The following is a 13330-nucleotide window of genomic DNA, read 5'->3' on the forward strand; positions in this document are numbered from 1 at the left end:
GGGCACTTCACAACTGGGAGGCATTAACAATTGTCATTGTGTTCAATGATTGCATGAGTGCCATTTGCGCACTTCACAGCCAGCTTCCAACAAGCAGTCAACAGAGAAGCCAGAAGTAAAGACACAATTCAGTCATGTAATGTCTACTTAACAATCACAGGTGATTCATGTAACAACTGCATTGCTTAGTGACTGGCTTGCTATTCCCAAATGTGGTCATTAAACAAAGAATACCTATACATTTGGGAAAGTATGATAAACTTTCAATAACAGCAATAACAAAAAGGAAAGTATTGCCACACTGCTAGAAATAATGTTATATTCAACACAATACATTTTATATTCAACAGTCATACTGCCAATACCTGACTGAGAAGATGCATTTTCATAATAGCTGTCCCTTGGAGATACAAGTACTTGTAGGATATCATGGATTGTCCTGTTTGCGACAGAACTTTGACTCCTTTGTGCAACTGTATCAACAGCTGATGGCTGATGTTGATTTTCTTCTTCATGTTCAAAGCTTCCATTGGAGAAAGTAACTGTTGCAGTTATGATAAATAAGGCAGTAATAAATTTTAACTATTTGTGTATTCAGTTGATGGTGTCTCAGATTCAAAGATCTGAGGGTGCTTTGGCAAACAGATATGTATTTAGGCTTTCTGGCTTAGTTTAAAAGGAGCATATAAAAAGGTTCCTTGCATGTTAGATCTCTTAATATCAACAGGCTGTTACAGTTATTAGGTGTTTTGGGTTCAGCGTAGTTCACAAATTTACTGCCAGTATTAAAGTAGGTAACCGCATGAAGTATAATTAATTCCCCAGGTTATATGGAAACCGAACTAAGCCAAAATACCTGCTTTTTCTATTAATCAAATTTAGGCAATGAACTAATTTCAGGAGGTTCAAATCACCTGAAATCCAAGATTTTACTTTAATCAAATTGTATACAGTATGCAATAACAAATAATTGCAAATGGACATGAGTCATTGCACTGCCCGATAGATGCAGCAGAGACCCCTGGTTTGTTCAGACACTAAAAAGGCTATAAACTTCTATTCTTACATCTGAAACCTTTTATTACATCAAACCACTGGCTCATCTACCCTGTGACTCTCCATGTCAGACAAGAATATGTCAGATATCAAAGGAAGAGCCTTGTTACCTGGAATGAGCCTTATTACTTATAAATTAGAGCTGAAAATCTGTTCTAAGGTATCTATAAAATTCACAGGTGAATTTACAGAGAAATAAAGAATATAGATTCTGAGAGAGTAATTCTGTTTGGAAACGGACTTCACATCTCTAGTATATCTCTAGACATAATGGCTTTGCAAAGTAACTACCGGTATATAAATATTGTTTCACATAATGTCTTGCTGAAGAGTCATTATTTAAATCTGTAAACTGCTATCTAAATCAACTCTTATATAATTAAGAGTGAATTGGGGGAGGGAAAGCAAAACACAGTTCTTTTTTACAATTTACACTTTATCATAACCATCATAAAATCATAAGTTTATTTGTCAAGCTTATATGAGATAACAGGTAAAAGTATAAACATAATTGGAATACATGAAAAGAGTAAGTAAAAAAGAAATATTAGGACAGGGACGGTAGGCACGCTGGTGCATTTATGCATGCCCCTTACAGACCTCTTAGGAATGGGGTGAGGTCAACAGTAGACAGTTTAAGGTTAAAGTTTTGGGGGTTTGGGGAAGAAACTACAGAGTCAGGTAGTGCCTTCCAGGCATTGACCACTCTGTTACTGAAGTCATATTTTCAGCAATCGAGTTTAGAACGGTATTTTGTTTAGAAATTTGATGAAAAAACAAATGCAGCTAATTTAAAGAGGAAGTTGGCTCTGTAATGTATTCATATTGTTACCTGGATGATGAAAAGATTCTTTTTCCAGGGTACTTTCTTTTTCATCGGAAGGGGAAAATTCTGGATGTAACACGTCTGAAGTGTTGATTGCAGGGGATACTGTGTCTTCAATTTCCAGTTCAGGAGATGCACCCTCCAGTTGAGGCTGCTTTGAGTCTTCCTGCTTGAAGAAATCATCACTGGAGGACACAGCTGTTATGATGATGTTTTGAATCAATTCCATTATTATGTTTGCTGAATAACCCTCCAGTTTATCTTGTTAATATATATATATGGCTTGCACTTTCATTATGTGCGTTAGGCAGAGGAAGAGGAAAGTAGATAAAATTTTGAAAAGTATTGTTGAATTCACAGGCCCCATAATCAGCACCACAATTTTCAGAAATGGTTGATTTTCCAGAGATGCCCCAGACACCAGGAACAATAGTAGAAGGACTATAACAGCAGTAGAGGCAGAAAAGATGTGACAGCAGCTTGCACCCTTATCTGATCTATCAAATGTGTTTGATAGATGCAAAAGGCTTTGTACCATCTGGATTCACAGTAGCATCTTAAGTCCAAGAACACTCTCCTTTTTCTTCCTTTTCTTCTTTTATTTGGATGTTTTCTTTCTTGAAATATTTTGGAGACTCACTTCAGATATATAGTCCAGATTTATATTGTCAATCCAAAGTCTTATTTTGGATGGTATTCATTGTCAGAATGAAGTTCAGACAATAAAGCTTATTCAGTTCTAAAGGTGCTGCTGTATAAATCCAAGGAAATTGAAGTAGAAACACTATGAAATATTGAAGCTAAAATACCAGATTTATCCTTCATTATCAACTTATTAAATAATTTAGCAGAAAACATAATGCGTTACACATTATGATCACTAAATCTAAGAGAAAAAGCTTTAGATAGTGAGAAAAATTGTAATTGAAAACTCAAAAGAGAAAGCCCACAAAAAGCCCAGTGCAGTAAGAGACATTTTCCCATCTTCAAGAGAAGATGGCAATACTTTTCATAAGAAATAAAGCTGCAACTGTACAACCAAATTTGTCTATCAACATACAAATGCAATCTATTTCTCTTGTTCTAATGTTGGCAAAAGAATGCCTTTAGATAAAAAGCAACTATTATTACCAAAGTATTTGTTTATGAAATGGTTTAAGCCAGTGCTTCCAAAACATTTTCCTTTATTATACAAAACCACTTAGCAAAAGTCTTCAATATCATGGTTTTGGTGGATAAAAGCAAACACATTTGGAAAATGGCTCTATGTTTGAATCTATTTTCCTGTTTGAAGTCATCACAATACTCCAGTTAAAATTATCAATACTTCTAACGACTAACTACATTCTGAGTTTTGATATTGTGGAAAGAAATTCTACTTCAAATCAACATAAATGAAAAATGTGTTCAGTAGCATGTTTAATTCCTCATACCGGTAGTAGTTGAATATTGTTCAACAATTCCAGGTAGGACATCCGCACTTGTGTCATTTGTTGAGTATCTGACTTCACTGTCCCTTCCAGAATGTACAGCAGGTAGCAATATATTATAAGCTGATTCTTCTTGTTTGACATCTTTGCTGGAATTCACAGCTGTTGTGACAATGGTTCAAATGACAATGGCTTGAATATTTGGAATCCCACTATCAACTAGCACTTGGGCTTAAGTTATTTTAGAGAATAATGTATATGTATATGTTAAGGCAAAGGTTTTTAAAAGCACAGATCACACATGTACTTTCATGTACTCAAAAAATTTGCATACGTGAGCATGACTATCTCATGAGAAATGCACTATTCTTGGTATAGACAGATGAAATAATCAGATGTAAAAGAACAAGCAATATCTTCTTCCTTAGTTGAAAGCATTCACTGAGGGTCTGATGCCTTAACCACTACATCAAACTGGTTCTACATTAAAGGAAGTTAGGTTTGAATCAACAATCCCAAGCATATAAGTGTAACACTAACATTAAAAAAAGCTTCTGAACCTTGAATAGCTTCATGGCCCATAACATCTATATAGGTAAAGATTTTTTTGGCATGGAACTACATAAGAGGAAAGTTTTCATCTGGCAAATAGTTTGTTACTCTGTTTTCCCCAAAATAAGACATCTCCTGATAATAAGCCCAATCGGGCTTTTGAGCGCAAGGCCAAGCGCTTATTTCAGGGTTCAAAAAAATATAAGACAGGGCCTTATTTTCGGGGAAACATGGGTACTATAGGAACAGAATCAATCACGTTGGCAAACGTAGAATAAAAAGAATAAAAGGTAACACCTTTTCAATATGTGATCATTTTTTTAAATTAACTTCATTTAATGAGAATGTGCATTAACCATATAGTTCCTTTCACCAACACCATCTGCTCCCCAACAGTAGCGTAAGTACAACAAAATAAATTAAAATAGAAAAAGATAGTAGAAATGGTATTAATTGAACACACTTGTTAACTAACCAACTTGGCTATTAACAAGAAAGAAACTTATTCAGATTTATGCGTAGAGAACTCTGCAGCATCATAATAACCACCACCAAAACCAAAGCTAAATCCGTCATAGATGTTTATCAATTTGACATTTAATTTTGGATTTGCCAAGTGAAAGTATAAAACAGACACCAATGGAAAGCAGATAAAGCAGATTTTGGCCATTTCCCATTCAAATTAAGCACAGATTTTAGACACAAGCCTTTCATCTTGAGAGCATTGCTGGGTTTCCATTTCCAGCATTAGCTAAGACAGACATTTTCCAATGCAAAAGCCAATGCCAGCTATGCAAAATAGACCATGCAGAGAAATACAGCACAAAATCATCCACCAGTTTCAACTGAAATTCTTCTATTATTTACTATTATCTATCTCAGATAAAATAATATTTTGTAGATCGATACAAATACTATACTACTGAAGATCTAAGCCTACATCTAAAAGGCACTATCATACCTTAATTATTACAATGCACAATAGGAATTAGTTCTTACTGGTATTTGACGTCTGAAGTTCCTTATCACCACTGTTGTCCCACTCAAGAACAGTTTCAGGATTTTTTTCCCCAGACCCTTCTTCTTCATCATCACCACCACCATCATCATCATCTTCAAAACTCTGATCTATTGATTTATTGATGTAAACTTATGGTAAGATTTTTATATTTTCATCCAGTTATCCATTTTTCTGTTGCTTACATCATTAATATGTTCTTGCTTCACTGATTGGAATAGTCAATAAGAGATGAAGAATGGATTATCTAATTTCAGTTCCATCTCTCTCTCTCTCTCTCTCTCTCTCTCTCTCTCTCTCTCTCTCTCTGTGTGTGTGTGTGTGTGTGTGTGTGTGTGTGACTAAATGTAAAAAAAAATCAAGTTCACTTTAAACAAATGATAGAATCTGGATTGTGCCCTCTGATTGTGATTTAAGGCAGGCAAAACACATATTGCTAGTAAACACATACCAAATCATTTTTACTTCAGCAACTGCAACATTTCAATGAGATATGTGGTACTTGAAAGATTGATTCTAATTACAAACCTAATTCTAATCCTAACTCTTAAAAGAATCTCCCCCATAAAATGGGGTGGGGGAGAGAGTTCTTTGGAAGAACACAAGTGGGATCTGAATATGAATTTATTTGGAAAGAATGGAATGGAATGGAATAATAGTATTCTTACATATAGAAATGAGAGCACAATAGGAACTATATTACATTCTGAGCTGACTGAAGACAATATTCAGTGAACACACTTCTCCCAGATTTACTGGGCTTGCTAAAATTATACAAAATCAAAGAGCAAGGAGTAAAATTTATGTATAGCCAAAGAACAAAAATTTCTTGCAACAAATCCAATCAGGACAATGTACTAGCAAGTTATTAAAAAGCCATGACTAAATTAAATGCACTAATTTGATAATATGGAATATAATTTTATTCCAAATACTAAGAGGTGATTTAATTGAATTTTCTGAATGAGTTTGAATGAAATTGAACAACCTTTTACTCTTAAACTGATAATAAGCTATGATAATAAAATCAGAATAATAGTCTTAGCAATCAAAGATTCCCTCTGTTACTACTATGAAAGTTAGTATTATGTACATCTTTTAAGATTACATAATTGTCCTAAAGCTTACGATACAAATCCTTAAAAATCAGTATTGAATCAAAGATACAAAAGGAGTCAACCAATGCTGAATTGACATGTTAACTGTGGAAATATTGTCACTGATACCTGGTTGGAAAACAGGTAAATGAGTTTGCAGTATTTTTATTAAGTAAAGTAACAATACCCGATTAAACTGCAGAAAGGAACGATAAAGTCTTTGCAGTTCATTTCAAGTAATCACCAACCTGGCATTTGCACTTCAAGTGCAAGTATGCACAGCCTATATTTACATGCCAGAGCAAAGTTACATTAAGTCATGGACAGAAGATCAGAAAATTGATGCTCATAATAATATAAACTAAAAATTATCTTCCTCATAACTAATATAAATTGGGAAATGGTCAAAAGTGCAAGTTCTTTCCTTTTCCTTTATCTATATTCTGGTGCCTATATTTATTCTTACTTTTTATTTCAATGAGTTTCCATGTTGTGTATCAGTTATGAATGATGCAACTTAAGAGATGCAAGTGTAATTTGGCTTTCTGAGTACATATTTCAAGAAGAAATAGGACAACATGAAAAGCAAACACTTCGTCTTTGGCATCATGTATCATGTATGTACATGCTCATGCAACCAGGTATTCATATCAGAGTATAAAAAGGCTCACTTGCAGCCAACTTTCTCTTGCTAAAGCCCCCATATGTTGCCTTTTAAAATGTATTTCAATTCTTTTCTGGTAGGTAGGTATTTATAACATTTATATGGCTGCTTAACTCAAGCAAAATGGGCAGCATACAAAAAATCAAGTATAAATACAATCCCCCCCCTCCAAAACTCCTCACAATACACTGAAAGTCAGCTAAAATCATAAAATGGAAACCAGATTAAAATATACTACAACTCTATAATAAGGTCATCTAGATTCAAAGGCCTGGGGAAGGAGTCAGAACTTAACTGTGTTTCTAAAGACTTTATATCAGGGAGTTAAGTATGAACAAACTGTTCTTTTTGTCAAGATAAGAGTAGTTGAAGGAAATGTACATTTCTTCTTCCAGATAATGCTGATCCAGCTAATCTAGGCATGGCCTGGTAGTTTTTCCAAAGTGAATCTTTCTGAAAAGGGTCTGGTCCTTCTGGACCATATCCAGAGCATGACAAATGGTTGCATCTTGTGGAAACTGTAGATCCATACCTATACTGGATGAATTGATGTGACTATGATCCAGAGGACACATTCAACACCAATTTACTGATGGCACAGTGGCTATTCAGCTGATAAAATCTGGAGAAAAACTCTCCAAGCTTAACAATACGATTTGAAGGAACCACATGAATAGAGTAAAAAGGAAATCAAAATGACAATTTTCGGGATTCAACAGAGAATTGAATCAGTAAATATTTGTCAAGAAAATAAGTTTATATATCAAGGCTCAGGAGTATAGGACTATGGAGGTGTAAGTGGAACCTCAGCATGACTATGGAAAATTTATGGCAAAATGAATGGAGAGAAACACATGCAGGTCTTTAGAAATATTTTGTTCTTCTCCAATCACACAGCCCAGTTTAAATCCATTAAGGAACCAGCTCATATACGTCTTTTCTTTGTCATATCGTCATTTTTTTTTCTTTAAATTGTAACTCTTATAGAAATGGGCTGCTTTTAAATAGTTACGATTTACAAGGCACTTAGATAAACAATATTGGTGTAGAACCTAAGGATATGGGCATTTGACTTACAATACATATTAAAAGGAAATGCTTGCAGGTCTTATCTGCATGTAAATTATGGGGCACATTTTATTTTTAAAAGTAAACTGAAAGGAAGATTTAAATTCATCTAAAACAATTAACTGTTTAGTAATTGGGTCAGTTTATTAACAAGCAATGCCCCTGCACTAGAATTTTAGTTGAAGCAATCATATGTCTTTCCATACTATATATGCAAGAGATATGCCCATTAGCTTTTCTACATAGATTAGCACATAGATTAATTCCTAAAATAGCATGTCCTTAAAGCATACTTGCAGTATGCTCTTAAAGCAACAGTTTCACTTAAGTCCAAACAACAGATTTCTGTATGACATACAGTGTACCAATACCAGAACTGTTCAAGCAGCACTCATGAAGAATATATGCAACAATTTTTTTCCCAATGAAACCAAACTTTTGGCCAGAGATTTTGAAAAAAAGCACAGGCAAAAGACTATGATTGACTAAAACATTACAAGAGTTTACCCTTCCTGGAGGTTTTATTCTGCATTCCTTTATGTTCTTCAGGTGGCCACCATAATGGAAAATCTTCAGTGATTTGCTGATCTTGACTAGAATTTCCATGATGCTTTCCATGATTTGAATTTTCTTCAGCTGTAATGATGGCAGAATAACTACAGTGTTGAATATGTGTTGTTTCTTTGATCAATAGAACTTCCTCATAGAAGATGATAAAGGGTCACTTCCTGTGTCCTTAAATAGTCCTGTTGTTGGTTTTTAAATATACTGATATGTGTTTTATTTGGGGAATACTCTAAGGCAAGATGGATTACACACTAACAACACAAACATTATGAACACAAAGTAAAGATGTGGGGGTTTGGAGAGGGAATCCAAGTAATAAACAGTGTCACATCCAGAAAATAACAATGAGGTTACTTCTGAAGCACTCCAAGAAAAAAAATATTACTGATAGTAGTAGAAAGTTGAACTCTTTAAATCCAGATGTTTTGTTCCTCAAACAAATCTAGTTTTATCATGGTTATATTAAAGGATGATAAGAATTTGCATTTCTATTGTCAGTTTGAATATAAAATGGGATACCCAGCATCCTTGAACTAAAGCTCCTTAATTTGCTGTAATGGGATTTTCAAATAGGAAGCTAGTTCAAGGATCACATTTTCAGTTATTTTTGTTCAAAAGGTATTTTCTTATGGCAATGCAGAGATAGAGAACCATATTATAATCTCCACCATTGTAGAATACAGAGAAGTAAATCTAATGGAGATCAGTTTCAATGATAAAAGAGAAAGCAACAACAATACAAAGAACAGAAGCCCTTGAGCAGATGAAGATATCAGGAAGAAGAGGAAGAGCCCATTGAAGTAAAGAACAACATAGCAACTTTCCATTTCAACACAATGGGAAGAGAAGAGAGGATGGTTAAGAAATATATGCTGGAATTTCATCATATATTTTCCCCAACAAGTGATACGTTATTTTTATGCACAGTCTAAGAATGGAAACTCTTAGTTTTCAATTTTGAGGTTCCAAACAAAACCAGGAATGAAACTTATTTGGTATAGGGATTGAACTGTAAAACATTTTTCTGGACTGTCTATTATTCAATGTAATCTTCATTATCTGCCAGTCAATTGCATAATCTGAAGTTCATATAATCATAATTGTATAAGGTTGTTTTAGAACTGTAACTTTCCTCTGTTTAATATACAATATACATATATTGTATTTACGTGGAAACATCAAAGCTAAAGTTCAAGTCTATCCCTTCCTAAAAAGCAACATCAATGTAGCAGTATTAATATAAGCAAAGTTCCCTCCCCTAACCAAAGTTTCTTGTGTAAAATACTTTATATGATACAAACATATTTTGCATGAATATACATTCTGTGCACAACAGAATATTCAGTGCAATTATAATTTACAGCTAACAAAAAGTCAATTGCAAAATAGAAATCTTAAACCAGGGAAATTCCATCATATCACCCATGCATTCACCCAAATGCAGAAAAACACATACAAGCTATTGAGAGATACTTCTGACAGAATGAATCATCAGAGAGGGAGGAAGGAACTCAGAGTATAACATTGCAACCGACACAGATCAATAGGATTACATTAATCCTTTATCTAGGCACAGAGCAGGAGAGTACAGAAGAATCATTCCCATTCACAACCACCACCTGCAATGTTTGGAATAACTTGAAATAATAAGTGTTTGTCAATTCTATCTTAATATTATTTACTACAGAATAGGCAACAAGCACAGAGACAAAGTCTTTTTATAGGTTTTGAATCATATAGCTGCAACAATTTAGCATATAAAAATTGCTTTATCCATGGGTATTTGAGAAATCAAAAATCAAGGAATGGCTCCAGATTTTTTTTAACAAAACTCACACACTAGTTTAAATGGCATTATTGGCCAGAACTTTGAGACCTGTTTCCAGCTTACCTTTTCATGAACTGATGAAAATTGGCTTCTGAGTTTGCCAAGTTTCACCAGAAAGAAATTTATGCTTCTAATCTCTGAAAATTATTGAAACAAAAAAAGCTGCATTCAAAGTAAGCATTGCCAAAAGCAAATCCTGAAAATTTGCAATTGCAGGTAAATATCCAAAGTAATAACAAAGGTTTCCATTATAACTGCAGGATCTGTGAAAAAATGAAGGCTATTGCATAAATTAAACCATCTTTCTCTATAGAAAAGACCATTGCGCATATATATATATATAGCTAAATATGATTCAAAATAGAAAAAAAGATGCACACTTATGAACAATTAGATATCTTGGAAGGAAAAAAAATCTACGAAAAGTTTTTCTAATGGGTGGATCTCCAGTAGATAGTCTTGTGCCTATTTGTATGTTTTTAAACATCAGGAATTGGGGAAAAAATCATTAGGAAACTGGAGATTATTGATCAATCAGTTCTATGAAGACAATGAAAACAAGTTTATATTAATATCACCTTGAGAATATCTTCCATTAGTTAGGCTGTTGTATAACTCACAACTTCTTTAAGAAATCTAAAATCAATGCTGAGAAAACAGAGACTGTTGCAATACCAAAGTCATGTTAATAGTTAGCATGTATGTAAAATGATAAATAAGAAGGAAATGATCCATTAGATTAGAACAATTCACATAAAACTGTCATTTGGTAATATGAAATTCTCTTCGGCTTCACTTCTGAGAATCCAAATATATTAGCAGAAAAACATTAAAAAACCCAGTATATGAAGAAATGCAAGGTGAAATCAACTGCACATCACAAGGCTGGATGACAAAATCTCAAACTGAAGTTCTTCCTCTAAATATGAAATGTTATCATAACCAAATAAACACTTTCTTTGCTTTGTATACATAGTCATAAAACCATCCGTAAGGGTTTTTAATGAGCGTTTTGGCTGAAGGATCCACAATGACATATATTTCCAATATAATTGCTAGAAATACTAAGAAAAAAATTACTTCTTCCAAGAAGACTTAGACAAAGGATATGTCTCCACATTTATATCAGGCCCAACCCCAAAGACAACAAATCCAACTGAGTCCAATCTTTTATTTGCTTACACCTAATGGGAAGAATCTTGCCTACTGACACTCTAATCCTCTACACCACAGGTGTCAAACTCACAGTGTCACGTTGTTGTCACATGATGTTTCACGACCTTTTTCCCATTTGCAGAACTGTGGTGGGCGTGGCCTGCATGTGACGCATCCAGCCAGCGGGCTGCCAGTTTAACATCCCTGCTCTACACTAATAATACACACGGATATATTCTACAGGCTATCCTAAGCCTCTTTCCCTTTCCTTTACACCTGGAACCACAGTCTGTTAATTTGGGCTTTTCTCTGGAATGTACTGCTTCCTCCTTGAGAAAGCTCTATGCTGCCAAGACTCCCTTCCACTGTTTCTCCAAGTGCACATTCCATCACAATTTAACAGGTTTTGGGGGGGATGTCTATTGCTTAATGAATGCCACAGATTTTAATTTTAGTCACAGATGTAAAGAGTCTATTAGATAATTATATGCATTCAGAAATATTTCATAGAGCGAAGCCTGGGCACAAATGGAGCCAATCACTAGACCATATAAAATCATCTGCCCTTACCCATGAGACTCATCCTCCCCACTTTTTTAAAGCAAATATCTAATGGCTCTACAACAGAGATATAAAATCCTATTAGCTCATTACTATAACATACATCTTTAGCAATTACAAAGTATAAAACCTGGATACACTGAACCTAAATGTTCCTGTCATATACTAGAATTTTAATTTCTTGTTATTCGAGGTACTCTTTACTTTAGAAGATACAAGAGCTTAAATGTATGATTCTAAACCAGAGGAATATGAATGAATATATATTCTTTCATATAGTCTCTATATATAGAGTATACAGTCAATGCAGCGGTGAAATGCACTTACCTTCGCTACCGGTTCGGGAATGTGAGCGCACGCACGTCTTCTGCACATGTGCAGAGGGTAAAAAAAGGAACGTAATGAAGTCCCGGTGTGTGGGCAGAGCCTCCCGCCGCCAGCACTACCGGTTCACATGAGCCGGATAGATCCGGCCAAATTTCACCGCTGAGTCAGTGTCAAAAGGATGAAGGAGTACATTGTCATTGTTAAAACCAAGTTACAACAGATACTACTACAATTATTATACTTACTAGGATTCTGATCTTCAGGATTTCTTGGATGCTGATGACGATGGTCATCCGTTCCGTATTCTGGTGTAAATGCTGTGATATCGTCCTCTGTGTCATAAAATATGAATGAGCTGTACTCTTTTCACTTAATGACCAACCAACAACACAATCTTCAATCATATGACTATCTTTTGTATTCATGATTTTGTGGGGACAAAATATTGTATGGCATTTTCTCTTAGCGTAAATGTTATTTTAGTTAGAAAAAGTTTGTACTGTATACTTTCCGTTGACTATTATGCACAATTATTATATGTACTTTTACTAATGTGTTATTCAATTACGGTAAGTGCAGTTTCCCTAACACTTGAAAGAAAGTCTCATTTTCTTTTTCCAACAATAAATGTTGCACTTCCAAGTTTCAGAAATCCTTGTGAAGCCAGGCCAGATCAGCAAGAATCCTACTGGAGCCACATTTTCTCTTAAGCCCTTCATTTTATTAGGTCCATATATACTATAAGGCAGGCAGGACAAGCTAACAATAACAGCTATAAAAATAAATAGGTAATATTCAGAAGAAGTTTCTTTTTGTACTGGGTGAGGTGATGGCACAGAAACAGTCACATGGATAATGGAAAGATTTTCTGGCTGCTTTATTGTGTTTTAGTTTGAAGTGGGATAGCTAGAGAAAATGTATTGCATCACATATACTGCACTGTATTGTAAACTCCAGATAGGTTTACAGCATCATGTTTTATTTGCCACTGATATACCAGTCTGGGTGGGAGAACTCTGAATTAGTAAAAATAGTTTTAAGGGGTCCAGCTAGGGGGCAACATCATTTAACATGCATAATTTAGAGTCGAGTCTGAAGTGCATCTTCAGGCTTCAATACTTTCCAAAAAACCCATAGCTAGAGATCTTTTCCCCCTTATTCCTTTGGAAGATAGGTAAGAG

At 34.6% G+C, this 13330-nt stretch overlaps 1 protein-coding gene across 24 annotated transcripts in view; it reads right to left on the reverse strand.

Annotated features, from left to right (window-relative positions):
* The window catches only part of CD44 (CD44 molecule (IN blood group)), an 87369-nt gene that overhangs the window by 12689 nt on the left and 61350 nt on the right, over window positions 1-13330 (reverse strand). For 19 of the 24 annotated variants that reach the window (XR_015729640.1, XM_087877218.1, XM_087877226.1 and 16 more), the window contains exons 7-12: window positions 12395-12481; window positions 8219-8347; window positions 4864-4992; window positions 3316-3474; window positions 1889-2080; window positions 366-542 (exon numbers count right to left, since the gene is read on the reverse strand). Coding sequence is in view for 23 of the 24 variants with exons in the window: in XM_087877218.1 (XP_087733344.1) it covers window positions 366-542; window positions 1889-2080; window positions 3316-3474; window positions 4864-4992; window positions 8219-8347; window positions 12395-12481 (873 nt within the window). In the remaining variant the exon portion in view is untranslated. The remainder of the gene's footprint in view (window positions 1-365; window positions 543-1888; window positions 2081-3315; window positions 3475-4863; window positions 4993-8218; window positions 8348-12394; window positions 12482-13330) is intronic. The other 5 variants (XM_087877236.1, XM_087877234.1, XM_087877182.1 and 2 more) reach the window with 2 other exon arrangements.

This window comes from Pantherophis guttatus, chromosome 1, assembly GCF_059756535.1.
Source record: "Pantherophis guttatus breed Tessera chromosome 1, ASM5975653v1, whole genome shotgun sequence".
Lineage (NCBI taxonomy): Eukaryota > Metazoa > Chordata > Lepidosauria > Squamata > Colubridae > Pantherophis > Pantherophis guttatus.